Source organism: Microtus pennsylvanicus, chromosome 12 (assembly GCF_037038515.1).
Source record: "Microtus pennsylvanicus isolate mMicPen1 chromosome 12, mMicPen1.hap1, whole genome shotgun sequence".
Taxonomy (NCBI): domain Eukaryota; kingdom Metazoa; phylum Chordata; class Mammalia; order Rodentia; family Cricetidae; genus Microtus; species Microtus pennsylvanicus.
The window spans coordinates 63,948,423-63,975,198 of record NC_134590.1 but is presented as its reverse complement, the minus strand read 5'-3'; the positions used below and the strand labels follow the sequence as shown (position 1 = coordinate 63,975,198).

Genomic DNA, 26,776 nt, shown 5'->3' with positions numbered 1-26,776 from the left:
CTCCTGCTCTCAACACCCCCTAGTTGTTGATAGTTACTTGTGCAGGGTGGAGACCCGGTGGTTTTCACAGCCACTTTGGCGTGTCTATTAGTGTTGTCCTTGTTCAGCTCATTCTAGGCAGTCATGCTGGTGAGATTTCATGCGTGTAGCTTCTGACATTCCTAGGAGAACAATTGCAAGACAAATCCCCCAGTCCTACGGCTTAAACTTTTTCCATCCAAGCGTAGGTACAGGAGTTTTTTGTAGATGTATCCCTTGGAGTTGGGCTCCATAGCTCTGTATTTTGATTAGTTGTGGTTTTATTAATGGTCGCCATTTATTGTAAAGAGGATTTTTCTTTTCCTTCCTTCCTTCCTTCCTTCCTTCCTTCCTTTCTTTCTTTCTTTCTTTCTTTCTTTCTTTCTTTCTTTCTTTCTTTCTTTCTTTCTTTCTTTCTTTCTTTCTTTCTTTCCTCCTCAAGACAGGGTCCCTGGCTGTCCTGGAACTCATTGTAGACCAGGCTGGCCTTGAACTCTCAAAGGTCCCTCTACCTCTGCCTCCCCAGTGCTGGGATAAAAGGCGTGTGCCACTACAACCTCCTGGCTAAGAGGACTTTTCTTGATGATGGTGAAGACTGTACTCACCTGTGGGTGTGAGGACAGCTATATCGAGAACTGTGCTGAGGCACTGTGCTGCTTTAGTAAAGCTGCAGGTCTTCCTGCAGTGTCCATGACATCACCAGCCCTGGAAAAGTGGCGAGGCTTCCGAAAGCACTAGACATACTTTCCCCCCTGTTGAGCAGTTCCCGAGTCTATAGCACGAATAATAGAAACCCAGAGTCAGATATGGGATTCACCCCGAAAACAAGAAAAGCAAACGGCCAAGTTGCAAGAGAAGTCTCACTTCTCCATGGCTGGGTGACCGTAGACTGAGAGGACTAAGCCTCTCTCTTCCTCCCATTTTATATTTCGTCTAGTGCCGGGATTAAAGGTGTGAGCCACCACCACCTGAATTTGTTTCTGCATTGATCTTGTGTAGCCCAAGGTGGCCTTGAACTCAGAGGGATCCATCTGCCTCTGTCTCCCAAATCCTGGGATTAAAGGTGTGCACCACTGCCTGACTTCTAGTGGCTTAGCTTTGCCCTCTGATCTTTAGGCAAGCTTTATTTAATAAAACATAAATAAAATATAACTATATAAGTCCAATTAGACAGCTCTTGGTTAGCATTAAAGTATTTGTGCCACTACTGCGCCCTGAGGTACCAGTGGTATTATGCCACATGGGTCATTGTTACGGTTCACAGGTGTCATCGCTGGGCAGGACTGTCTGTTCCCCTCCTTTGGAAGCTTGCATGGATCCTTCTGGTGCCATGAAAGCTAGTCCTCAGGGAGGGGTCAGTTTCAGCTCAGGGACCTCTGGGCACTGTGTCTGAAGTACATGATGTCTTTAACAATAGGAATTTATCTTTTACTTGGGAGGCAGGCAAGGGCAATTTGAATAATCTCTAATGTTCTGGGGGCATTAGACAACCTAGCCCAACAACTCAAAAGAGGGCTCCTCATGCCTGGGGCTGGGGTATGGTTAGGTGGCGTTTGGCTCTCAGAAGGATCAATTTTCTTTATCTATTTTGGGTAGTAAACCTCTGTCAGATGTTGATTGACAAAGATCCTCTGCCAGTCTGTGGGCTTCCTCTTGCCCGGTTTGATTATACTTTAGCTGGACAGAAGCTGTTTAATTTTATGAAGTCCCACATTTTAAAGGAAGTCCTGACTTCTCGTAACACTCCTAGAGGGAAGAACAGAAATGAATGTGTGTAGCTGTGTTCCAATAAAACTTTATTTAAAAAAGAAACCGGCAGAGGGCCAACTTTGTTGTTCTAAGCACACTGTATATAAAGTCTGAGAACAGAGGCCTTGGCCATTCTGGGGTTAGTTTCTTGTTTTTGTCAGTGGAGCATTGCAAGACTTATCTGCTTGTCCTTATCTGATCTGGCCAGGGAAGGACAGCGAGGCAGATGAGTCACTGCACGGCTGGCCCAGGTTTTCACAGAACCAGGACTACCCCCCCCCCCCGTCCCATTCTTCTGATTGCTCAGGTCCTGAGGTAGACATTGATGGGGCAATAAATAGATATTGTATAAGACTATTCTGAAAACCAAGACAGTTTTTCAATTAGGGCTAGAAAGAAACCCCAATGAAAATTATCCCTGAGGAAGAAGACAACACCTCAAACTTTCTACTGTCTTAGGAAATATACCTGCTTTTATTTTATTTATTTATTTTTTTACTTTTTCAGGCAGGGTCAGTCTTACTTTGTTGCTTAGGGCGGCCTTGAATACAAGATCCTCCTGCCTCAGCCTCCTCAGTGCTGGACTTACAGGCATGCATTTTCATGCCTAGCATAATTTTACTTCTAAGTTGAGTCTAAAACTTGACCATTAGACTGAAGTTCAACTGTTTATCCTGCTACCAGGGGGCCAAAGACCACCTAGGGAAAACATGGCAGGCTGTTAAAGCTGGTGCAGGGAGCTCATGAATCAGAGAGGCAGAGAGGGAACCAGGGGAGGCAGAGAACACGCAAAGGGACAAAGTCCCAGGAAGACGCATGCAGGAATGACAAGTAGTGGGCCTTTCAGAAGCTGGGAGAAGTGATTTCTGTCTCTTTGCCACCTTGGTCAACTCTGCCCTCTCTGCCAGCTTGTGTTTATTCTGTTACCTGTGATAAGAGCCAAGCCTTTCCTTTTGTCACTTGACATGAATATGGGCGGACATTCCAGAAAGGGAGGAGGCGACTTGTCTGTAGGTGGCCATGACTGCCTCAGGCATTGGGATGTGTCTGACTCTCTGGTGCAAAGACCTCACAGAGGCTGAGAGTAGAGGAAGTTCGTAGGGTGCAAAGCCTTCCTAAATCTCTTCCTAATTTCTGTCACTTTGCAGAGAGAGAGAGAGAGAGAGAGAGAGAGAGAGAGAGAGAGAGAGAGAGAGAGAGAGAGAGAATATTGCTGTTTTATCCTTCAGTTCCATGGTGGTAATTCTGGGAAAACAAGCCTTGTCCTGATGAAGGTGTCTATAAAGTCATGCTGCACCAGACCTCTTGGGTAGGCCTGGTATGGGCCACTTCCTCACTATCTCGGGCCATTTATTTATTTAGGTTAGTTTTGCTTTTTGTTTTGCTTTTGGGTTTCTCTGTGTAACAGTCCTGGCCGTCCTGGAACTCACTCTGTAGACCAGGCTGGCCTCGAACTCACAGAGCCTGCCTCTGCTTCCCAAGTGCTAGGATTAATGGTGTGCACTACCACGCCTGGCCCAATTTGTTTTTTCTGTTTGAGTCAAGTGTTGGCAAAATTTGACACTTCTTCCATTGAGATTTCCTTTGAAGTGAATGTTTTTTGCCCCATCCGCCAGCTTCTGCCTTCTCCAACCATCTGCATGTTCTCCTTTTTCCTTCCTCTTTTCCTTCTTTTCGTTTCTTCTTATTTTCTTCTTCTCCCGCCATCTTCTCTTCGTCTCCTTGTTCTTTCTCTGTCATTATCCATTGTTGAAGCCTTTTCTTTCTATTTTTTCCTATTCTTAATTCCTTATCTCTGAAGAGCCGCCTCCTCCGCACACTCTTTCCTTCCTCCTCCCCTCCCTTCTGTTTTCTTCCTCCATTTTGAATAGGATCTCACTCTGCAGCCCAGGCTGTCCTTCCTCAGCCTCTTGAGGTCTAGGTTTCAGGTATGTACCACTCACTACCCTGGGCTCAGGATCATTATCTTGTATCTCATCTGCAGACCCACACCTGGCCCTGAGGAGCTTCTTTGACTGACGTGATCACCTCCCGCCCTACACATCCTTTGTGTTTCCAGGCTTCAGGTGACCAACCTGTGGTCAAGTTTCTGCCACTGAGTCATGACCTAATCCCCTGGCCTCTCCCTTCCCACTGGCTGTCTTCCTAGTGTTTTCTATCAGATCAGCCCTTCTGTAGTCAGAAAAGGCAATCAGAATTATAACCAATGTTTCAAGTCTGTTGAAGCCAGAAGAATGCTGGAACTGTCAGCTGAAGTAGGTCATTCATGTCACCTGAGTTTTCCCTGTCAGCCAGTGGCATGTGGCATACAACAAGCAGAGGTAGCTGCAGTTTTTTTTTTTTTGTGGTTTTTTGAGACAGGGTTTCTCTGTAGCTTTGGAGGTTGTCCTGGAACTAGCTCTTGTAGACCAGGCTGGCCTCGAACTCACAGAGATCCACCTGCCTCTGCCTTCCCAAGTGGCTGGGATTAAAGGCGTGCACCACCACTGCCCGGCGTTAGCTGCAGTTTTATGTAGTAAACCCTATATTATGAAGGTAGTTTACAATTAAGAGCAAAGATTCTGGAGTCAACCTGCCTGTTTAAAACCTTAGCTCAATGCGTTCCTCCCTGCATGGTTTTGGGGTTGCTCTGTTTCTTCCATGGAAAAAATAGAGATCATTGCACCTACCTTGTAGAGATGTTTTGTTCTTCTTGTTGTTTTGAGACAAGATCTCACGTAGCACAGGCTGGTTTTGAACTCTCTACTTAACTGAAACTGGCCTTGAGTTCCTGAATGTCCTGCCTCTGCCTCCCAAGTGATGATGATCATCATCACCATTGTAATAGTTTTCTTTTTTTCGTGTAAAGATAGGGTCTGGAGAGATGGCTCAGCAGTTAAGAGTGCTGGCTGCTCTTCCAGAGGTCCTGGCTTCAACTCGCAGCAATCACATGGTGGCTCACAACCATCTGTAGTGAGATCTGGAGCCCTCTTCTGGCCTGTAGGCAGAACACTGTATACATAAAAATAAATCTTAAAAAAAAAAAGATAGGGTCTTACTATGCAGCCCAGGCTGGCCTCAAAAATCATCTTTTGCCTGCCTCAGTCTCCTGAGTTTTGAAATGATAGGCATTCGCACCCACACCTATCATCATTGTTATTGTATCCCATGTTTAGGCCTTCCTCCATTGGCTGTATCTTCATCCATTCATCCGGTCCTCTTTCCTTTCTTTATACAACAGCATGCTGTTGCCGGCTGTGAGCTATACTCTATGGCAGGAGCTTGTAGATCACACATACACATCACCCACAGTTTTAGAAGTATTTGTGAAATTATGAGTAGCAGCAAGGTTTCAGCAGGAAATGTATTTGAGTCAAGAGTGGATGGGATGAAGTGGAGTGTTCCTTAACCTGCAAAGGCAGGCTGCGGAGACCGTTCAGAGGACAGGGCTTTAAGGCCAGGACCAGAAGGATCCTAAGGGGACAGCCAGAAATGAAAAATGTTGGTCTGTTATACCAATCACCTGAGGTGATCCTTGAGATGTCACATTGTGTCCCATAAGCATTCATAATTATTATGTGCCAATTAAAATTAAAGAGAATAGAATAAGCCACCCATTTGAAAATCAGAGGTGAGTAATTTAAGAAAACAAAACAAAAGAGCCCCAAACCCTCCTAAAACCTCCAAATGAAAAACCCGAAAAATCTCCCACTCCACAACCAAGCCACCAACCTCCAGAATGGTCAGAGGCCCTGGGCTGGAAGGAGCAGGAGATCTTTAAAGACCTACATGAGGACCAGTGTGGGAGGGACACAGACATGGTAGCTTACGCCCTCAGTGAGGGACCCTTAGCTGCTAAGGATTCCAAAGAGAGGCTCATCTAGATGGGCGGCTGGCTTGTTTGTGACCTCCAGTGCCATTGAACAACTTCACTTGCCTTTGGTGGCCAAAGCCATTGGGAAAGCACCAGGGTTGGCAATGATTTCCTGATTTTCTACCCCTGTGGATCTTTCAGTAGGCAGAGGCGTGTGCAGCAGTAATGACAGTCATTGTTTCTGGGGACATGAGTTCACAGCGTAAACACAGATTATGATGACGCTGGAGCAAAGCTTGTGTCTGAATGTTTGCCAGATGTTTGGAAAAACAATATTCTGAATATATGAGCCTTTCCTTATTTTCTGTCTAAAGCCAGGAAGCACTATCCCTAAGAGATGGCAAAAGTCAAATGTCAAATCTCTCCAAACTTTCCATGTTGAAAAGAGAAGCCTTCATTCCAGCACTCTGGAGGCAGAGGCAGGTGGATCTCTGTTTGAGGCCAGCGTGCTCTACAGAGTGAGTTCCAGGACAGCCAGAGCTATAAAACCAAACCAAACCAACCAATCAAACATCCAACCCAACAAAAATCCCAACAACCCTCCCCCCAAACAAACAAACAAAAAAGATGCCAACCAGGATTAACCAGGATTCTTGAGAGGGAAAAGGAAGACAGAAAACAAACTCAGCACAGATAAGCACAGGCTGTGCCAGGGTCGGCAGAGATGGACAGAAGGTTGTTACTCCACAGTCCTCTCTGGGGACCTCTGGGAGAAGGAGAGGGAAGGAAGCCAAGTCAGTGTGATGTTGTGTTGTCTCCCTGGGTCCGGAGACTTCAGCCTCCTGTGGTTATGGAACTTTGGACAAATCATTCTGTAACTCTAACCCTTAGGCCCCTCCTCCATAACATGAAGATGGGGAGACTCGGTAAGATGAAGGCCTAACAGAGACATCACAGAAGTTAGTGTTTTTCTTTCTGTTTTATTCTGTCAGGATGGTGCTCTCAAAGAGTGGTGCCCAGGGCAGTAGCACCAGCAAGACTCATACCCTTGTTAGAAACACAATTTTTCTAGTCCTAACCGAGACTTACTGAATCAGAAACTCTGGGGTGTGTCCCAGCAATTCGTATTAATTTATTCAGATGATTCGAATGAGACCCACCAGATTTAGCAGGATATAGGATGATATATTCAGGAGATATGGGACGGTCAGTTAAATCTGAATTGCAAACAATCAATACACTTGTGGTATGAGTGTATACCAACCATTGGGTAGAGCCTACTTACACAACAGCATTCCACAGCTACCCGAAACGCAGAGGAGAGGACATTTCATGTTCTGGGGCAGCTCACGTCTGAGCATCACTGCATGGCTATAGCACGACCCAGCGAATAGAGAGGAGGCCCCAGGAATCTCAGTGTCCCCCCCTGAGGGGACAACGGATGCAGGAAACAGAGAGCAGCATCAGATACTGAAATGTCATGGCCCTTAAAGAAAGTAATTGCCTGAAGTTAGCTGAGAACATTTTCCTTTTGAGCTATGATGATCTTGTTCCTGAAAGGAACAACCTTGGTGTCTTTCAGGAATTCTGGTGTAGTCTATAGAAGCTTGCGCTGGTAACACTGCTAACAGCATTGTACGTTTTTCTTCACAATGACGCGTCTTTTTAGGGAGAAGTGTCTCAGAGACTTCTCTCACCTGCCACCTCACATCTGACAATGCCTTCTTCTCTCTCTCTTTCCCTTTTCTTTTCTTTCTTTTTTATTTTATTTTATTAAAATGCCTGTCTTTTCTGTCTGTCTGTCTGTCGGTCTGTCCGTCCATGCATGTAGATATCTGCCACTGCTCTAAGCATTGTTACGGGTGTCTCGTGGACAGGCCTAACATAGCTCCTATCTCTGATTACTGGCTTCCCTGAGAACTGACCTCCAGACATCAGAAGCTAGGCATGGCAGCTCACACCCTTATCCTAGCACTGGAGAAGGGATCAGAAGGGCATGCACACCCTCACTTACAGAATTAGCTTGAAGCCCACCTAAGCTATAAGAGACCTTGTCTTAAAGAATTAAAAGATTAAAAACCCCAAACTATCTTTTTTTCATTTTACATCCAATCCTAGTTCCCACTCCCTCCCCTCATCCCATTCCCTCCACCTTTCCTTCCACCCCACCTCCATCCACTCCTCAGAGAGGGTAAGGCACATTGATTTAAGGAAGGACCAAGGCTTCCCTACTATATATAGGCTGAGCAAGGTATCCCTCCAAAAAGAATGAGTTCCAAAAAGCCAGTACAAGCAGTAGGGATAAGTCCTGGTCCCACTGCCAGTGACCCCACAGTCTTCCCCAGCCATACAATTGTCATTCACATTCAGAGGGTCTAGTTTGGTCCTCTGGTGGTTCCTTCTCTGTTCAGCCAGAGTTGGTGAGCTCCCATTAGCTCAGGCAGACTGTCTCAGTGGGTGAACCCATCATGATCTTGACCTTTTGCTCATATTCTCACTCCTTCTACTCTTCAACTGGACTTCGGGAGCTCAGCCCAAAATTCTGCTATGAATCTCTGCCTCTGTTTCCATCAGTTTCTGGATGAAGGTTCTATGGTGACATTTAAGATATTCATCAATAAGACTACAAGGCAAGGCCAATTTGGGAACCCTATTATTGCTTAGGGTCTTAGTTGGGGTCATCCTTGTGGATTCCTGGGAACTTCTCTAGTGCCAAGTTTCTTGCTAACCCCTAACAGCTCCTTCAATCTCTTTCCTTGCTCTCTGTCTCTGTCCTTCCCCCATCTCTACTATCCCATTCCCTCAAGCCCCCCTCCCCTCATATTAATCCACACAGTTATAAACACCTGATTTTTGACAAAGAAGCTAAAATTATACAATGAAAAAAAGAAAGCATCTTCAACAAATGGTGCTGGCATAACTGGATGTCAACATGTAGCAGAATGCACATAGATCCATATCTATCACCATTCACAAAACTCAATTCCAAATGAGTTAATGATTCAATACAAATCAGACCACACTGAACCTGATAGAAGAGAAAGTGGGAAGTAGCCTTCAATGCATGGGCACAGAAGGCCATTCCCTAAATATAATACCAGTAGCACAGACACTGACAGCAACAATAAATAAATGGGACCTCCTAAAACTGAGAAGCTTCTGTAAAGCAAAGGACACAGTCAATAAGACAAAAAGGCAGCCTACTAAATGGGAAAAGATCTTCCCCAACCCCACATCAGACAGAGGACTAATCTCCAAAATATATAAAGAACTCAAGAAATTAGACATCAAAATTCCAAATAATCCATTTTTCTTCTTGAGACAGGATCTCATGTAGCCCAGGTTGGCCTCAGGCTTGCTATTTAGCCATGGCTGGACTTGATCATCTGTCTCTCCATCTCTACTCACAAGGGAAGAGATATAGGGTACACTGTACCACACCTGTCTGGCAGAAAGGGATTCTTATTCTTGCTTTAGAGTAGAGGAAAGTGAAGCTCAAAGCAGTAGAGCAACTGAGTTCAGGTCCTGTAATTTGCTATGTCAAGGGCAGTATTAGAAGCAGGTCGGAGAGCGCCCCCTGTGCTCGGAGGAGGAGTGATGCGGGGTCCTGGGTGTGCACAGGCTGCTGCTGTCCTTTGGTCAGTGTGTAGGGAGAGCTCCTGCTGAGCTGCAGCTGCTTTGATTCTGGAGTTAGCACCTCGCTTTAACCTGTCTTCTGTGACCGCTGCCTTTTTGTCTCTGGTACCTTCTGTTTGAAATATGTGAATCTTGCTAGGCAGTGGTGGCATAGGTCTTTAATCCCAGCACTCACAAGGCAGAGGCAGGCAGATCTCTGTGAGTTCAAGGCCAGCCTGGTCTACAAGAGCTAGTTCCAGGACAGGCTCCAAAGCTATACAGAGAAACCCTGTCTTGGAAAAACAAAAATCAAAAAACAAACAAAAGAAATATGTGAATCTTGTTTGCCTGAGTTTTCTAAAGGTGCAAAGCCTATGCAAAATGAATGTCCATTAACTGAGAATTTGCATTTGCCCTTGTCCCTTTGGGAAGCTTAGAATGGAGGTTTGGGGATATGGAAATCAACTTGCTAAAGGTGTAAACTGGATAACAACAGAAATGCCTTTTGCTAAGCTCTGGAGAGTCAGTGCTCCAGAGGCTGACTCTACTCCAGCTGGGAAGGCTAGACATCATCCTGCGAGCGCCTCTGTGTCTTCTATCCATAGACCCACGTGAACCCACACCTGATCCACAACGTCAGTGTGGGCTTAGAATTGCTTTTTTCCTTTGTGATGTAGTTCTGTTTCCATTTGCATACAGCACGGTTGAGTGTACACTCCTCCGAGCTCTGAAGCCAGCTCAGCTGGGAGTCAGATGTCTCTTTTCTACTTCTCACACAGAATGCAATTGTAGTTAGCAGTCAGTGGCCTTTGCCACATTTAATTCATTTCTTTGTTTAGTTAAATGACAGCATGCGCCTGTGTACATATTTGATCCGGGGCACATGCCATGCATGTGTGTGGAAGTCACAGGAGAACTTGTGGGAACTCCTTTTTTCCTCCTACCATTTAGATTCTGGGCATTGAACTCAGGTTGTCAAATGTGGCAGCGAGGTCCCTTCCCTGAGGAACCGTCTCCCAGCTCTTGGTGACATTTTTATACAACACCAATACTGAGCTTACCTGCCTGCTTTGTTCTCAGTCTTCAGGCTCTGTCAGTGAGTCTGAGAGGGCACTGGAGGGTTTAAAGACTTATATAAAGAATATATATGAATTATATTCATAAATCATTGTAAAAAATTAGAAGAAGTATAAAAAGTAAAATTAAATAAATATATGCTCTGTGTTTTCTCTTCCAAACATAACTGTGCCAGAATATGGATCTATCTTTGTCAATTTATCTATATACATGCATACATACATGCACTTAAATATTTTGAGGATCATATAGGTTATGTGAGGTGAAGCTATCATTTGTGTTATTTTGAAGCGAGGTCTCTTGTGCCCTCACTGACTGCAATTGATGTGTAACTGCACTCCTGAAGCTCCTGTCCTCACTCTGAAGTGCTGGGATCCAGGAGCGCTCCACCTGACCTGTCTCCATTTTGATTTATTGAGACAGGTTTCTGACATAGCGTAACTGATCTGGCCGGCACTCACTATGTTGACCAGGGCAGTCTGGAATTTGTGGTAATCCTCCCGAGGTCCTGTATTGTAGGCATTGCTTTCATTTTTTTTCTGACCATGTCCCTTGTTACAGCAAAAATTCCAAAGCTTTCATTTAATTCAATGACTTCATAGTATTCCACCATTAGTGTGAATCTTCGTTTATCAAATTGTTTTCCTATAGTTGAGCATTTTATTTGGAAACATGTTTTCCTCTGTTATAATAGCACAGCAGTAAATGTCCCAACGAAGCCTCGTTGTCTGTGTCTCTCAACGTTCTTAAGGTAGAGTTTAAAAACTAGAGCATCCATATGCACGCTAATCGGATGGTGGAGCAGAAGGAGTCGCGGTTTCATTTCTAAACTAGAAATACACAAACATAACTCTGCTTGTCACCAGCAAATGTTGTCATTGAAAAGGCTTTGTCTGTTTGAACATAACCTGCAGCACCAGGCAGAAGGCGCGGTGGGTGCTTGCCCTGCAAGTGTGCTGGCTCATTTTATGTCAACTTGACACAGCTAAAGTTATCTGAAAGGGGGAGCCTCAGTTGAGAAAATGCTTCCGTGAGATCTGGCTGTATGGCATTTTCTTATTAATAATTGATGGTGGGAGAACCCAGTCTGCTATGGGTGGTGCCATCCCTGGGCCAGAGATCACAGGTTCTATAAGGAAGCAGGCTCAGCAAACCGCGATGAGCAAGCCAGTCAGCAGAATTCCTCCATGGTCTCTCATCAGCTCCTGCCTCCAGGTTCCTGCTCTGTTTGAGTCTCTGTCCCAACTTCCCTCAATGATGGACCATGATGCTGAAGTGTGAGCCAAATAACCCTCTCTTCCCGACATCCTTTTGGTCACGGTGTTTCATCACAGCACAGTGACCCTAACTAGGACAGCAAGCATGCGGATCTACGCTCGGATCTCCAATCCCTGTGCAAAATGTGATACAACAGTTCACTCCTGTAGACCCAACAAGAGGGATGGGGTATCGGGTAGAGATAGTGACCCTGGAGGTCACTGGCTAGAGAGCCAGACCATGTGATCCTCTTCTGGACACCCCTTTTTTCCCCACAAGAGACAGTATATCACTACACAGTCAGGTTGGCTTGGAACTTGCTGTGCAGCCCGAGGTAGTCTGGGCGCATCCGCTTCTGTGAATGCCCACTCTCACGCCACCCTGTCCATCACACTCCAGTCACCCTGGGCTTTTCAGGCCTGCACTCATTCCCACTTGGAGCCTCTGCAAGAGCAATGTGTCCTCGTAGTTGCTGAGCCATCTCTCCAGGCCCCAGTTGCTATTTTCTCCTTCAGTTCCCATGCACAGCCTCCTTTTCAGTTTCATCCTCCTATCCCCTACTCTTGGGGATTTCATGAACACCCTCTTAATCTGTTTTCTAAACTGTTGTCATATATATATATATATACATGAGTGCTCCTGAAAAGTGCGGTGGTTTTTGAATGTTCCTGGGGCACCTCCAGGACCTTTGTAGAAGAAAAACAGCAATGTGGTGTGGATTTAGAGACTAGTTCTCATTAACAGTATCTTGTGTTACTTCTGAGCACATGAAATCCCAAAATTTCATGTCAGGAAACCACACAGAAGGCACCAGCTCTGCACTCTTTCTTGACAAGGAGTCTGGGGTCAGGGGTCTCTATATGATTGCCTTCAAGAGCATCTGCACTTACTGAGGACTGTGTTAGGCCCCAGCCATCTGGTCTGACAGGTGTGGAGGTGAAAGGCTCAGCCTTGCTTCTGAGCAGACAGTCCCAGGAGGCTCAGGGGCACCCTGGTGGGCTGGGGGACTTCCCAGGGCCTCCTCACAGTTAAATCAGATTAAAAAATGACAGACAGATGTGGATGTCGATGTGACCTGCTGCTCTTTCGAGCCTCTCTTTGTGTTTTGTTATTTCCCAAGTCCCCATGCCTGCTGTGGGATGTGGTCCCACAGATTTCAATGATGAGTCTCTTTAGAATTACCCCAGCTGGTCTCTGATTGCTCAAGTGCCTTCGTTTGGCGGGCACGTCTCTTCTTCCGTTGTCCCAGCCAGAGTGTCCTGCTTACCTAACTGTATTTATCACTTTTTGTTTCCAGATCGGAGCCTCTCTCTTTGCTAGCAACATTGGAAGTGGTCACTTTGTAGGGCTGGCGGGGACAGGAGCAGCCTCAGGCATCGCCATGGGTGGCTTTGAATGGAACGTGAGTATCACCTGAGCCTCCATGTCCTAGAGGTAGAAGGAGCTGGTCCTCAATTCCATTTTCATTGCTGTGATGAAATGTTGGAGACAGGTTAACTTTGTAAAGGAGAGGTACTTCTTCAGTCAACAGAGTTGAAGGCTGAGGTTTAAACAGCATGGTACAGGCTCTTGAGAGGCTCCCTCTGGACCGTGGAGCCTCAGTGTGGATGGCAAATGATTGAGGGACATCACCCACTCAGGAAGATGAGTAAGATAGAACCAAGACTGGCTTTGTAACCCCCCCCTCCACTGGGAACAGCTGAGGAGTCCCTTTAGAATTACCCCAGTCACTTCTGAACAGTGCTATCAAGGATGCAAGGATGTCCCAGTGTGATCCGCCATCTCATAAAGTGCTTCCACCTTTCTACACTAAGGACCAAGCTTCCCGTATGCGATGATAGCGGAGTCGTAGCAGGCAGCTCAGTCTGTGTTCAGGATCTTGAGATCTTATGGGATCCTCAGAAACACCTGGGTGCAGTGGGGGTTTGACTCCAGGAGCATTCACATGAGAGGCCCGCTAGCTATGACAGTCGCAGGAGCCACCTTCCCTTGGTCCTCAAAGACAAGGCCTCCTCTAGCCAAGTTAGGCATTGGGAAATGCTACTGGATCTCCTTTTTCCCTTCCTATTCCATTCCTCCCTCTTTCCCTCCCTACCTCATCCCTTCTTTTTCCTTCCCTTCTTTCTTTCCCTTCTTCTCTAAGTGGTATTTTATTCTTTATAAACCAGGGAAGAGAAGAAAGAGAACTCAGAACTATAGCTGGGAGTCCATGCTGTGTTGACAGTGGGGAGTCCGGGCTGTGTTGACAATGGGGAGTCAGGGCTGTGTTGACAATGGGGAGTCCGGGCTGTGTTGACAATGGGGAGTCCGGGCTGTGTTGACAGTGGGGAGTCCATGCTGTGTTGACAATGGGGAGTCCAGGCTGTGTTGATGGGCAGCATCCTGGGTTCTCTCCCAATGTTGCTCACATGCTTTTGCCATAGGCCATGCCAGTAGCAAAGTCTATCCTAGCCCCTTAGGAAGGAAGGGATAGAGAGGTGGGGATTTTCTATAGCAGTTCAGCATCTCTCGAGAGAAGCAGAGATGTGGACATTTTTCCTGATCTGAGTTTACCTATTGTTTTGGTTACAGGCCTTGGTTTTTGTGGTTGTGCTGGGCTGGGTGTTTGTCCCCATCTACATCAAGGCTGGGGTAAGTAACCACTCCATTATCCAACTTTGTCCTTGGAGAGCACATGGGACTTTATGGCATAAACGACAGAGAATTGTCCAGGTCTACCTTCAGTCCTAGGTTTTAAAATAGCTCCTGATTCTGTGTAGGGGCATCAAACAGTCCTCTGGCTCTGTTCAGTCCAGGTTTGTTACTCTTCCATCTAGGAAGGCCCCTGGGTGATCCTACTTTATTCAGAGGCCCCTGAAGCATCCTCTGAGTGTGTTCTTATGACACACTGCTGTGAGCTCATTACTTCCTCCCCTAGAAGGGAAACAGAGAGAGAAAAAGAACTATGCCCCCCTCTTCATTTATGCACAACATCACCTCCCGTTTTGGAGCCAGTGGCTGACCAGACATAGCTTCATCATCACCTCTTCAGTGACGTAGATAAGCACCTCTGCCATGTGAGTGTCTGCATGGGGAGCTAGAGGTGACACAGGACAAGCTGCAGACTGTACCTTCTGGAAGCTCACAGAGCTGGTGACAAACTGGTCCCAGAAGACAACAGGCTAAGGCCATAGGGAGCAAAACAGGAAGTGTGGCTGGATTTGCAGAAGGGAAAATTTGAGAAGGCCTGTAGCTACAATCCTTTGTACTGCCTGTGTAGAAGAAGGTGACATTCACATTTGAATAACTTCTCTGGTGCATTGGCAAGAGGCTATCATTGTCTTGTATAGTAGATGCACTATATAGAAAACAAAACACACACAGACACAGTCAGGGAGACAGACACACACAAACACATATGTACATTTGCATACACCTTCTCCAGGGCAAGCATCTGCCTCCTGGGTTACATCCAGTCATGTGTGTATTATAGAACATGTGTTTATTGGATGCTTTTGATACATTGTAGCTTAATGCTAGGGACTCTCTACGTCTACTGGACAGGGTATGTGGAGCTGAAATAAGCAAATGGCACCTGGCTGTTTTTTAGACTTCCTGGGCTAACAAGGGGTTTGAATCCCTGACCACTCCTAATGCTCTGACACCCGGATAGACCCCATTTATCTGCTTGCCCTGGGCTCTCTGTTCACTTGGGCTCCATTTCATCCCATCCAGGTGGTTACCATGCCAGAGTACCTGCGGAAGCGGTTTGGAGGCAAGCGGATCCAGATCTACCTTTCCGTTCTGTCCTTGTTGCTGTACATATTTACCAAGATCTCAGTGAGTGCATAGCCATCCAGGGGCCAGTGGGGTGGGAAGGGGGAGGGAGGCTGGCCATTGGCTCATCTCACTATCCCAAGAAGCAACCATACATTTCTATGGACTTTGCGCATTAGCCTTCTTGCTCCTTAGGGGAAAGTCCTGTTTTCTGCATCAAGGAGCCATGGAGCTCAATGGGATTCCTTGTCCTCCACTGTGTTGTAAGATGAAAATGTATCAGGTTCATGAAAGTTCAGAAAAAGCTGCTTTGACGAGAAGATTAAAGGAAGGTTGAGACGTCACGTGAGCTGTCACCCCACCCCAGGGAATATATCCAAAGGAAATGGAAGCAGCATGTAATAGAAATAACAAACTCCCAGGTTTATTGGTCTAATTTACAGTAGTCAAGGTATAGAGTTGACCAAACTGCTCGTCAGCAAGTATACGTGGAAACTCATCTCTCTCTCTCTTCTCTATCAAACACACACACACACACACACACACACACACATATACACACACACACGCACGCACGCACGCACACACCACTGTTCAGTCTTAGAAAAAAAATCTCAGCATTTGATGATTTGGGTGAACACGGGGGCCATTATTTTAAATGAAATAAGCCAAGCGCAGAAAGATAAATGCTCAAGATCTCATTCATATGTGGGGTTTAAAAAAATTAAACTTATAGAAATAGATTTAAAAATGTTTTTTTTTATTTAAAATTTATGTGTATGTGTGTTTTGTGTTCCTGATTCTCCCTTGTACCAACCCCTTCACGTGTCAGTTTGCGTGTGTGTGTGTGCACTATTAGTACCCTATCATTTGATTCCCTGGAACTAGAGTTACAGGCAGCTGTGAACTGCCATGTGAGTGTGTGGATATGTGCGTGTGACTGTCTCTGTGTGTGGATATGTGCGTGTGACTGTCTGTGTGTGTGGATATGTGCGTGTGACTGTCTCTGTGTGTGGATATGTGCGTGTGACTGTCTCTGTGTGTGGATATGTGCGTGTGACTGTCTCTGTGTGTGGATAAGTGCGTGTGACTGTCTCTGTGTGTGGATATGTGCGTGTGACTGTCTCTGTGTGTGGATAAGTGCGTGTGACTGTCTGTGTGTGTGGATATGTGTGTGTGACTGTATCTGTATGTGGATATGTGTGTGTGACTGTCTGTGTGTGTGGATATGTGCGTGTGACTGTCTGTGTGTGTGGATATGTGCGTGTGACTGTCTGTGTGTGTGGATATGTGCGTGTGACTGTCTGTGTGTGTGGATATGTGCGTGTGACTGTCTGTGTGTGTGGATATGTGCGTGTGACTGTCTGTGTGTGTGGATATGTGCGTGTGACTGTCTGTGTGTGTGGATATGTGTGTGTGACTGTATCTGTATGTGGATATGTGCGTGTGACTGTCTGTGTGTGTGGATATGTGCGTGTGACTGTCTGTGTGTGTGGATATGTGCGTGTGACTGTCTCTGTGTGTGGATAAGTGCGTGTGACTGTCTGTGTGTGTGTGGATATGTGTGTGTGACTGTCTGTGTGTGTGGATATGTGCGTGTGACTGTCTCTGTGTGTGTGGATATGTGCGTGTGATTGTCTGTGTGTGTGGATATGTGCGTGTGACTGTCTGTGTGTGGATATGTGCGTGTGACTGTCTGTGTGTGTGGATAAGTGCGTGTGACTGTCTGTGTGTGTGGATATGTGCGTGTGACTGTGTGTGTGTGTGGATATGTGCGTGTGACTGTCTCTGTGTGTGTGGATATGTGCGTGTGATTGTCTGTGTGTGTGGATATGTGCGTGTGACTGTCTGTGTGTGTGGATATGTGCGTGTGACTGTGTGTGGATATGTGCGTGTGACTGTCTGTGTGTGTGGATATGTGCGTGTGACTGTCTCTGTGTGTGGATAAGTGCGTGTGACTGTCTGTGTGTGTGTGGATATGTGTGTGTGACTGTCTGTGTGTGTGGATATGTGCGTGTGACTGTCTCTGTGTGTGTGGATATGTGCGTGTGACTGTCTGTGTGTGTGGATATGTGCGTGTGACTGTCTGTGTGTGTGGATATGTGCGTGTGACTGTGTGTGGATATGTGCGTGTGACTGTCTGTGTGTGTGGATATGTGTGTGTGACTGTATCTGTATGTGGATATGTGCGTGTGACTGTCTCTGTGTGTGGATATGTGCGTGTGACTGTCTGTGTGTGTGGATATGTGCGTGTGACTGTCTGTGTGTGTGGATATGTGTGTGTGACTGTATCTGTATGTGGATATGTGCGTGTGACTGTCTCTGTGTGTGGATATGTGCGTGTGACTGTATCTGTGTGTGGATATGTGCGTGTGACTGTCTGTGTGTGTGGATATGTGCGTGTGACTGTCTGTGTGTGTGGATATGTGCGTGTGACTGTCTGTGTGTGTGGATATGTGCGTGTGACTGTCTCTGTGTGTGGATATGTGCGTGTGACTGTCTGTGTGTGTGGATATGTGCGTGTGACTGTCTGTGTGTGTGGATATGTGCGTGTGACTGTCTGTGTGTGTGGATATGTGCGTGTGACTGTCTGTGTGTGTGGATAAGTGCGTGTGACTGTCTGTGTGTGTGGATATGTGCGTGTGACTGTGTGTGTGTGTGGATATGTGCGTGTGACTGTCTCTGTGTGTGTGGATATGTGCGTGTGACTGTCTCTGTGTGTGGATATGTGCGTGTGACTGTCTGTGTGTGTGGATATGTGCGTGTGACTGTCTGTGTGTGTGGATATGTGCGTGTGACTGTCTGTGTGTGTGGATATGTGCGTGTGACTGTCTCTGTGTGTGGATATGTGCGTGTGACTGTCTGTGTGTGTGGATATGTGCGTGTGACTGTCTGTGTGTGTGGATATGTGCGTGTGACTGTCTCTGTGTGTGGATAAGTGCGTGTGACTGTCTGTGTGTGTGGATATGTGCGTGTGACTGTCTCTGTGTGTGGATATGTGCGTGTGACTGTCTGTGTGTGTGGATATGTGCGTGTGACTGTCTCTGTGTGTGGATATGTGCGTGTGACTGTGTGTGGATATGTGCGTGTGACTGTCTGTGTGTGTGGATATGTGCGTGTGACTGTCTGTGTGTGTGGATATGTGCGTGTGACTGTCTCTGTGTGTGGATAAGTGCGTGTGACTGTCTGTGTGTGTGTGGATATGTGTGTGTGACTGTCTGTGTGTGTGGATATGTGCGTGTGACTGTCTCTGTGTGTGTGGATATGTGCGTGTGATTGTCTGTGTGTGTGGATATGTGCGTGTGACTGTCTGTGTGTGTGGATATGTGCGTGTGACTGTGTGTGGATATGTGCGTGTGACTGTCTGTGTGTGTGGATATGTGTGTGTGACTGTATCTGTATGTGGATATGTGCGTGTGACTGTCTCTGTGTGTGGATATGTGCGTGTGACTGTCTGTGTGTGTGGATATGTGCGTGTGACTGTCCTTGTGTGTGGATATGTGTGTGTGACTGTATCTGTATGTGGATATGTGCGTGTGACTGTCTCTGTGTGTGGATATGTGCGTGTGACTGTCTGTGTGTGTGGATATGTGCGTGTGACTGTCTGTGTGTGTGGATATGTGCGTGTGACTGTCTGTGTGTGTGGATATGTGCGTGTGACTGTCTGTGTGTGTGGATATGTGCGTGTGACTGTCTCTGTGTGTGGATATGTGCGTGTGACTGTCTGTGTGTGTGGATATGTGCGTGTGACTGTCTCTGTGTGTGGATATGTGCGTGTGACTGTCTGTGTGTGTGGATATGTGCGTGTGACTGTCTGTGTGTGTGGATAAGTGCGTGTGACTGTCTGTGTGTGTGGATATGTGCGTGTGACTGTGTGTGTGTGTGGATATGTGCGTGTGACTGTCTCTGTGTGTGTGGATATGTGCGTGTGACTGTCTGTGTGTGTGGATATGTGCGTGTGACTGTCTGTGTGTGTGGATATGTGCGTGTGACTGTCTGTGTGTGTGGATATGTGCGTGTGACTGTCTGTGTGTGTGGATATGTGCGTGTGACTGTCTGTGTGTGTGGATATGTGCGTGTGACTGTCTGTGTGTGTGGATATGTGCGTGTGACTGTCTGTGTGTGTGGATATGTGCGTGTGACTGTCTCTGTGTGTGGATAAGTGCGTGTGGCTGTCTGTGTGTGTGGATATGTGCGTGTGACTGTCTCTGTGTGTGGATATGTGCGTGTGACTGTCTGTGTGTGTGGATATGTGCGTGTGACTGTCTCTGTGTGTGGATATGTGCGTGTGACTGTCTGTGTGTGTGGATATGTGCGTGTGACTGTCTCTGTGTGTGGATATGTGCGTGTGACTGTCTCTGTGTGTGGATTTGTGTGCGGGAATCCACATGCCAGAAGAAGGCATTGGAGCCTCCTGAAGCTGGAGTGATAGGTGGATGTGAGCCACTTGATGTGAGTGCTGGGAACTAAACCCAGGTCCTCTGGAAGAGCAGCATATACTCTTAACCACTGAGCCATCTCTTCAGCTCTTCCATATACACAAGTAAAAATTAAAGGAATTGTTAAAAATTTCCATACAATATATTTTGATCTCCCCAACTCTTCCTAGATCTTCCCCACCTCCCTACACACCCAATTTCTTCTTCTTTCTCTTCTCAAAGAAGAAAAAAATCACAACATCAAAACAAACAAACAAACAAAAAGATAAAAAAAATACCAAACCAAACAACAAGAAGAGAATACACAAAAACTTGGAGTCTGCTTTGTGTTGACCAACTACCCCCAAGCATGAGGCCTGTCCTGGAGAGGGGTTCATGTACCCGGTGACACTCCACCAGAGAAAATCAGTTTCCCTCTCCCTGTAGGTATCAATAGTAAATAGCTTCTTGATTAGAGGTGGGACTTTGTATCCACTTTCCCTTCTGAGTCCTGGGATTCTGTGGCTTGGACTTGTCCAGGTCTTGCTCATGCAGTCACAGTCTCTGTGCATCAGCCCCATTTCCTCTGGATGCTTCTCTTTCCTCGGAATCATCCCCCACCTCTGGCTCGTAAGTCTTTGCTCTCCTCTTCTGCATAGATCCTGAACCTTGAGCAGAGTGCTGGATACAGACATCTCATTCAGGGCCGAGCGCTCCAGAGTCTCCCACTCTCTGCATGTGCTCCTGCTGTGGGTCTCTGTGTCAATTCCAGCTCCTCAAGAAGCTCTGAAGAGGGTTGGGGGCTGCACCAGTCTGGATCCCAGCAAACGTTCTCTGCACACAAGCTTTACAGCATCGCTGTCGTGCATGATAAACCACTGCAGACTGCTTGACTTTAGCAATGCAATCCTTTGCTGCTCCTGGTTCATTATTTCCTTCTCATTTTTCCAGCAGTCTTATAAGTCAAATCCTGGAGTTCATAGCATTTGCTTTCAGTTCTTCAGCACACACCTTTAACTTTTGGAACCAATAACCTTTATGCCTTTACAACATTTAATAAAAACTAAAAAAAATGATGGAACTTAAAAATTCAGATAACTTAATGTTTGGCCTGTCCAAAATTTATCAATCATATAAAAATGTTTTCACAGGGTTAGGAAACATTGAACTGATTGTAAAACAAAGAAAATATTTTTAAAGTTTTTAGCATACCACATTTATTTTATTCCTCTTATACATTACCCTCTCGTCTGGCCTACATACAAAGATTTAAAAATTGGACTGTTTGTCTCCATGTTCAAGGACAAAAATAATTCTTCTTCTTCTTCTTCTTCTTCTTCTTCTTCTTCTTCTTCTTCTTCTTCTTCTTCTTCTTCTTCTTCTCCTCCTCCTCCTCCTCCTCCTCCTCCTCCTCCTCCTCCTCCTCCTCTTCTTCTTTTGTTTTGTTTTTTGAGCCAGGGTTTCTCTGTAGCTTTTAGAGCTGCTCCTCAAACTAGCTCTTGTAGACCAGGCTGGCCTTAAACTCACAGAGATCTGCCTGCCTCTGCCTCCTGAGTGCTGGGATTAAAGGCCATGCACCACTACTGCCCGGCTAAAAATTCTTTATAATACTTTGGATTCTAGACCCCTAACAGGTGCATAACTTGCAAGCATTTGTCTTTTCACTTTCTGAACAGTATCCTTTGATGTACAAAGACACAAAGATTTTATATTTGGCAGAATTATTGATTTCGTATTTTTTGTTCATGGTTTTGGTGATATTTCTTAGAATTTGTTGTAAAATTCAAGAGAATGGAGATTTATTTCCATGCATGCACATATGGAGTCAGAAATAATTGTTAGATGTCTTTTCCTATTGTTCTCCACCTCATTTTTTTGAGACAAGGTCTCTCAATAAATGTGGAGATCACCATTCAGCTAGACTGGCTGACTGCTGGGATCTGCTGTCTCCAACCCCTGTGCTGGGCTTGTAAACCCTTGCGATCCTACCTATTACCTGGGGCCTAGGGATCTGAACTAAGGCTCTTGTGTACACACAGCAAGCATTGTATTTACTGAGCCCTAAGGAGGGAGGCACCACCTGAACAGAGCAGAGGGGATGTAGACAGTGGGGTTGGGGACACCTTAGAAGGGACAGGACGCTCAGAGGGACCTGTGTCTTGGCGTAGCCGTGAGAGTTGGAGTGCACAGGAAAGGGAACACAGCTGTCGGTTCTGAAGGGCAGATTCGTGAGTCACAGTTGAAGCTGGTGAGGTCTGTTGGCTGCGGTTGCCATGGAAAGGGTTCTCTGCCCTTAGACTGGCATAGGGCGGTCGTAGAAATAAACCAGCGCCAGGCATTTGTTTTCTTCTCCTTATCACCTCACCTACTCTTCAGGTTACTGATTAAACCTCCTTGGACTTGAGAGCCCCCAGGTAGCTAAAAACCAGCCCTTGCAGCTCAGCATGAAGGAGGAGCAGGTTCCCCAGTGGTCACTGTTTTCTACACGTGGCAACTGAACGGGACACAGCTGCAAGCTGCTTCTGTTTGTGATTCTGAGGCTCTTGGCTGGAGGCCCTGGCCAATATAATATTTGTTTCACCCGGTGACTAAACAGCAATCCCAAAGTTGTCTTGAAAATGTACATGACGATGTCTTAGTCCTGCTCTAGTTCCCACTGGGGGCTTTCCCCGTCTCTGGTTCTCACCAGTATACTTTAGGGCTGGAGATGTGTATTTTACTCTCCAAACCATGAGAGAGGAAACTGAGTCCAAGAGATGTCAGGTAATTTTCTCAAAAGCCACACCACTAGGGCTGGGGAGATGACTCAATTAGTAAATTAGTAAAAGCCACAAAGCCTACTGGCTTGGGTTCCATCCCCAGAACCCACACAAAAAGCCAGATGCAGAGGAATGCATCTGTAATCCCAGCCAAAGCACAGTGAAGGGGACAGGAGAACTGTCTGCAAGCTTGTGAGCCTGCTAGCCTGGAATAGCTGATAGAGAAACAAACAAAAGAGATCCTGTCTTTAGAAGCTAGAAGGTGAGAACCGACTTGGGACATTTCCCTCTGACTTCCATGTGTGGATACAGACACACTGGCAAGGACCCATGCAGTCTCACAAGTGTACACACAGCTGGGATACAGACACACAGCTGTCCAGCGCACACAGATGTGTACACACAGCTGGGATACAGACACACAGCTGTGCAGCTCACACAAATGTGCACACACAGCTGGTGTACAGACACACAGCTGTCCAGCGCACACAGATGTGCACACACACTGGGATACAGACACACAGCTGTCCAGCGCACACAGATGTATACACACAGCTGGGATACAGACACACAGCTGTCCAGCAGCACACAGATGTGCACACACAGCTGGTGTACAGACCCACAGCTGTCCAGCTCTTGGTTCAATGCTTGCAGTCTCACAATCCCACCCTGTGTTCAGGTGAGATGAAGCCAGAGAATGATGGAAAGGAATAGAGTGTCTCACCCTGTGTCCTAAGCAGATAGACATTCACAGATGGACAAACTGCGGAGAGGGGAAGGGCTCTGCGAGGCTCAATGGGAGCAGAACTGGAATAAGTAGTAGGTTTCCCAACACCACATCTTTTAACCTATGTTCTCTCTGTTGTGTCAATCTTACATTCCTCTGTGGAGATCAGGTCAAAACTCAAACCTCAGGGAAAATGAAGAGGTTTATAATGCACACTGTACCCGAAGGCTGAAAGAAGGCCCTGGGAGGAGTATATGGAGGAAGCATCTGCTTCAGAGTGGGTGTGTGATGACGGTGAAGGAAGGGTGTGTACGCAGAAAACAGGTTTAAATTTGGTTGGCTTTAGGTTCACTTTACAGCATATGACGACATTTTTAGGAAAATTAGAGCTATACCTGTTGGAATCCTGATGTTTAGGAACACAGGGCTCATAGATACAGAGTTAGTTTTCAAACAACAGTGGTAAGGATTTATATTAAAGAGGGATGTGTGTGTGTGTGTGTGTGTGTGTGTGTGTGTGTGTGTGTGTGTGTGTGTGCATGCACAGAGGGTGTGTGAGACTCATATCCAGACAGGGAATAGTTAAGGACCCGCTAGAAGGGGTTTAGAGGGATGTAGGGATTTAGTAGGTGTATCTCTGGTAGAAGAGGAAGACAGGGAATTGCAGGTACAGGTTATCAGCGGCAAGGAGACTCAGTTGTGGCTGTCACCTTGTGATCACATCTCTTTGTCACTCCGTGGATTTTTTTTTTAAATATTTATTTATTTGTTTTTATTATGTATACAGTATTCTTCCTGCAGGTCTCATTACAGATGGTTGTGAGCCACCATGTGGTTGCTGGGAACTGAACTCAGGACCTTTGGAAGAGCAGGCAATGCTCTTAACCGCTGAGCCATCTCTCCAGCCCTCCGTGGATTTTTTTTTAATGGTTCACTTGAACACCTGCCATATCAATCTGTGAGAGGCATTTTGTTCTGCGAGATTCTCTGATGTGGCTTCTCTCAATCAATACGTCCAATCAGTTGAGATAAAGCTTCAGATTTTATGAATCATCAACAGCTGGCTGTCCTGTCTTCCATTTCCCAGAGCTGTTATCACAGACCATGACTTCAATACACTTTTAACAGCAACCCCGGCTGCACATTTTAGGTCTCTGGGTAGCAATAAAAGCTTTTGTGCTTGCTTAATGTTTGATGCTTATGACCTGGACTGTTCACTTTGACAAACAGCAAGAGAAATTTGAGTAATGAGACTTCTCCATCTGAAACCTTAGTGCCAGGGAGGACTTACTGGGTGCTCAGAGATATCTTGGTTAGGATCAGAAAGGGCAGGAAACACACACACACACACACACACACACACACACACACACACACACACCAATCCCAGGGTTGGGCAGGTATGGTGGTGCATGATTTTAATTCTAGCACTCAGAGCAGAGACAGGAGGATTTTTGTGAGTTCAAGGCCATTCCAGTCTATATAGTGTGTTTCAGAATAGCCAGGGCTATGTAGAGAGATCCTGTCTCAATAAAATAAAATAAAAATCCCAGGGATTTAAACCTCTGAGCTGAGGCCAGGTAACCTGCTCAAGGCTGTTACTCTCAGAGGTTTCCCAGTGGGAACCATGTTTTATTGCTTCCCAAGAGTCCCATGGACAGAGTTCAGCGCAGCTCTCAGAGTAATAAGAATGATGCTTGGGTTGAACCCAAACTTTCATCCACTGCTATAACCAAGGTTTTATTGGAAATCCCACAGAGCATAAGCCAATGCGTTTATGTTGTACTGGGCTGTGCTCTTGTCTCAGCCTTTGCCAGAGAAGATAAGGAGAATGGTTTCCAATACCATTTTTGTGGGTATGTGTGTGTATTACTGGGGAATGAACCCAGGGCCTTGTATATGCTAGGCCATCACTACACCACTGAGCTATTTAAAATTTTCTTGTTTTAAATTAAAAAAACTTTTGAGATAAATTCTCACCTAAGTTGCCCAGACTAGCCTTGGACTCTGTAGGTCGTGAGGTGATGACCTTCCTGCCTCAGTGTCCCTAACAGTTGGGACTCTGAGCCAATGCTACCATGCTTGGCTTCCTACCCCTATAGAAAAGGAATATCTGTTCTTGGCTTTGAAGGACATACTTTAAAATTGTTACTTCAGGTTGGTAGTGCTTAGCTGCTCTGAGAAAGTTTCTTCTTTATCCCTCCCCTCCCTTTCTTCTTCTCTTCCTCTGTTTTGTTCCTCCCTCCTGTTTTGGTCTGTTTCTCCCTTTCTTTTAGTGCTAATAGAATCTTAGCAAAGGAGCGATCTGGGATGACCTATGAGACACAGTGAGGATACAGGAGACATTTATACCAAGGCTGGCAGTGTATTCTCCAACTCATCCCCCAAGTTTATAAATGAAAAAACCTGCCCCGAATGTTTCACCCTTCAAAAGTACAAAGAATAATATGACACACACTTTTTTTTTTATATCTACCACTCAGACTTTATTTATCCTAGCAATTCATTAAAAAAAGAAACAAATCAGAACTTAGCGGTATCTACCCTTAATCTCAGTCCACTTCTTAGAAAGTGGACTGTATTGATATAGTCTTCCATTATGATTCCATATTTTCACATATATATAAATATCTCATATCAGTTAAGAACCTATTGTTTTATTGTTTCTGCACCATCTTTGAAAGTGTATGGAATTAATGGCATTTAAGAAGAATTTTAGGCAGTGAAAATACCCATAATTCTATAATTTATCTATAAAAACTTTTATATTTTGGTCTTGTGCATATTATGTCTATAGAGTTACAAGAAGGACATGCACAGCAGCCCAGTATAGGTCAGGGGCAGAGATCTTGCCTATCATGTACAAGGTCCTGGGTTCAATATCCAATACCATCTGGGCATATATTCGTGCATACTTGTGCATGTGCACACGCATACATACACAGGCACACACGGACACACACAGACACAGGCACACATACATACACACACAGATATAGAAATACACACATGTTTTGTCTTTCCCCTCTTTAACTATTAAGTTATAAATCTTTCCCAGTTTTTTTATCTCCATAATCACACTGTTGGAGGGTAGAGAGCTTTGGTGTTGATACCCATCTTTCAGCAAAGTATTAAAGAATCACAAAGACAGACCAACTTTGGCAATGATGACTTTGAAATGTAAGTTTTCTTTAGACCATTTGAAAATTTTAATTAGAAACTATTAAAAACGCTTTAAAGCTTCTAGGTTTAATTCAAACAGTTCCAGTTTTGGGAAGGGTCACATACATATGGCCTGGACTATATGTGCTCTGTTTCCCACTGCAGGAGGGGATGTCTGCAGGCCCCCCCCCCGCTCCAGAATGTCTGCATGTCCCCCACTCCAGGGCACCTGGTGACCGAGCTGTTAGCTTTCTTTCAAAAAGACTTCTCTGTGTAGAAAATATTCCAGAAAAGTGATCATTTAGCTTTCAATACTTTGTTTTAGATTTATTTTATTTTTAATTTTTACACACATTTTTGTTAAGACCTTTTTCTTGTCCTTGAGATTATTTCATCATTACCCTTTTTGCCCCTCCTCCCCTCCCTCGAACCACTCCCCACGTAC

At 45.7% G+C, this 26,776-nt stretch overlaps 1 protein-coding gene across 2 annotated transcripts in view; it reads left to right on the top strand.

The window, feature by feature from the left end:
* Window positions 1–26,776, top strand: part of LOC142832605 (sodium/glucose cotransporter 1) — a 71,356-nt gene that overhangs the window by 18,216 nt on the left and 26,364 nt on the right. For both annotated transcript variants that reach the window (XM_075943165.1, XM_075943164.1), the window contains exons 3-5: window positions 12,807–12,911; window positions 14,081–14,140; window positions 15,224–15,328. In XM_075943165.1, coding sequence (XP_075799280.1) covers window positions 12,807–12,911; window positions 14,081–14,140; window positions 15,224–15,328 — 270 coding nt within the window. The remainder of the gene's footprint in view (window positions 1–12,806; window positions 12,912–14,080; window positions 14,141–15,223; window positions 15,329–26,776) is intronic.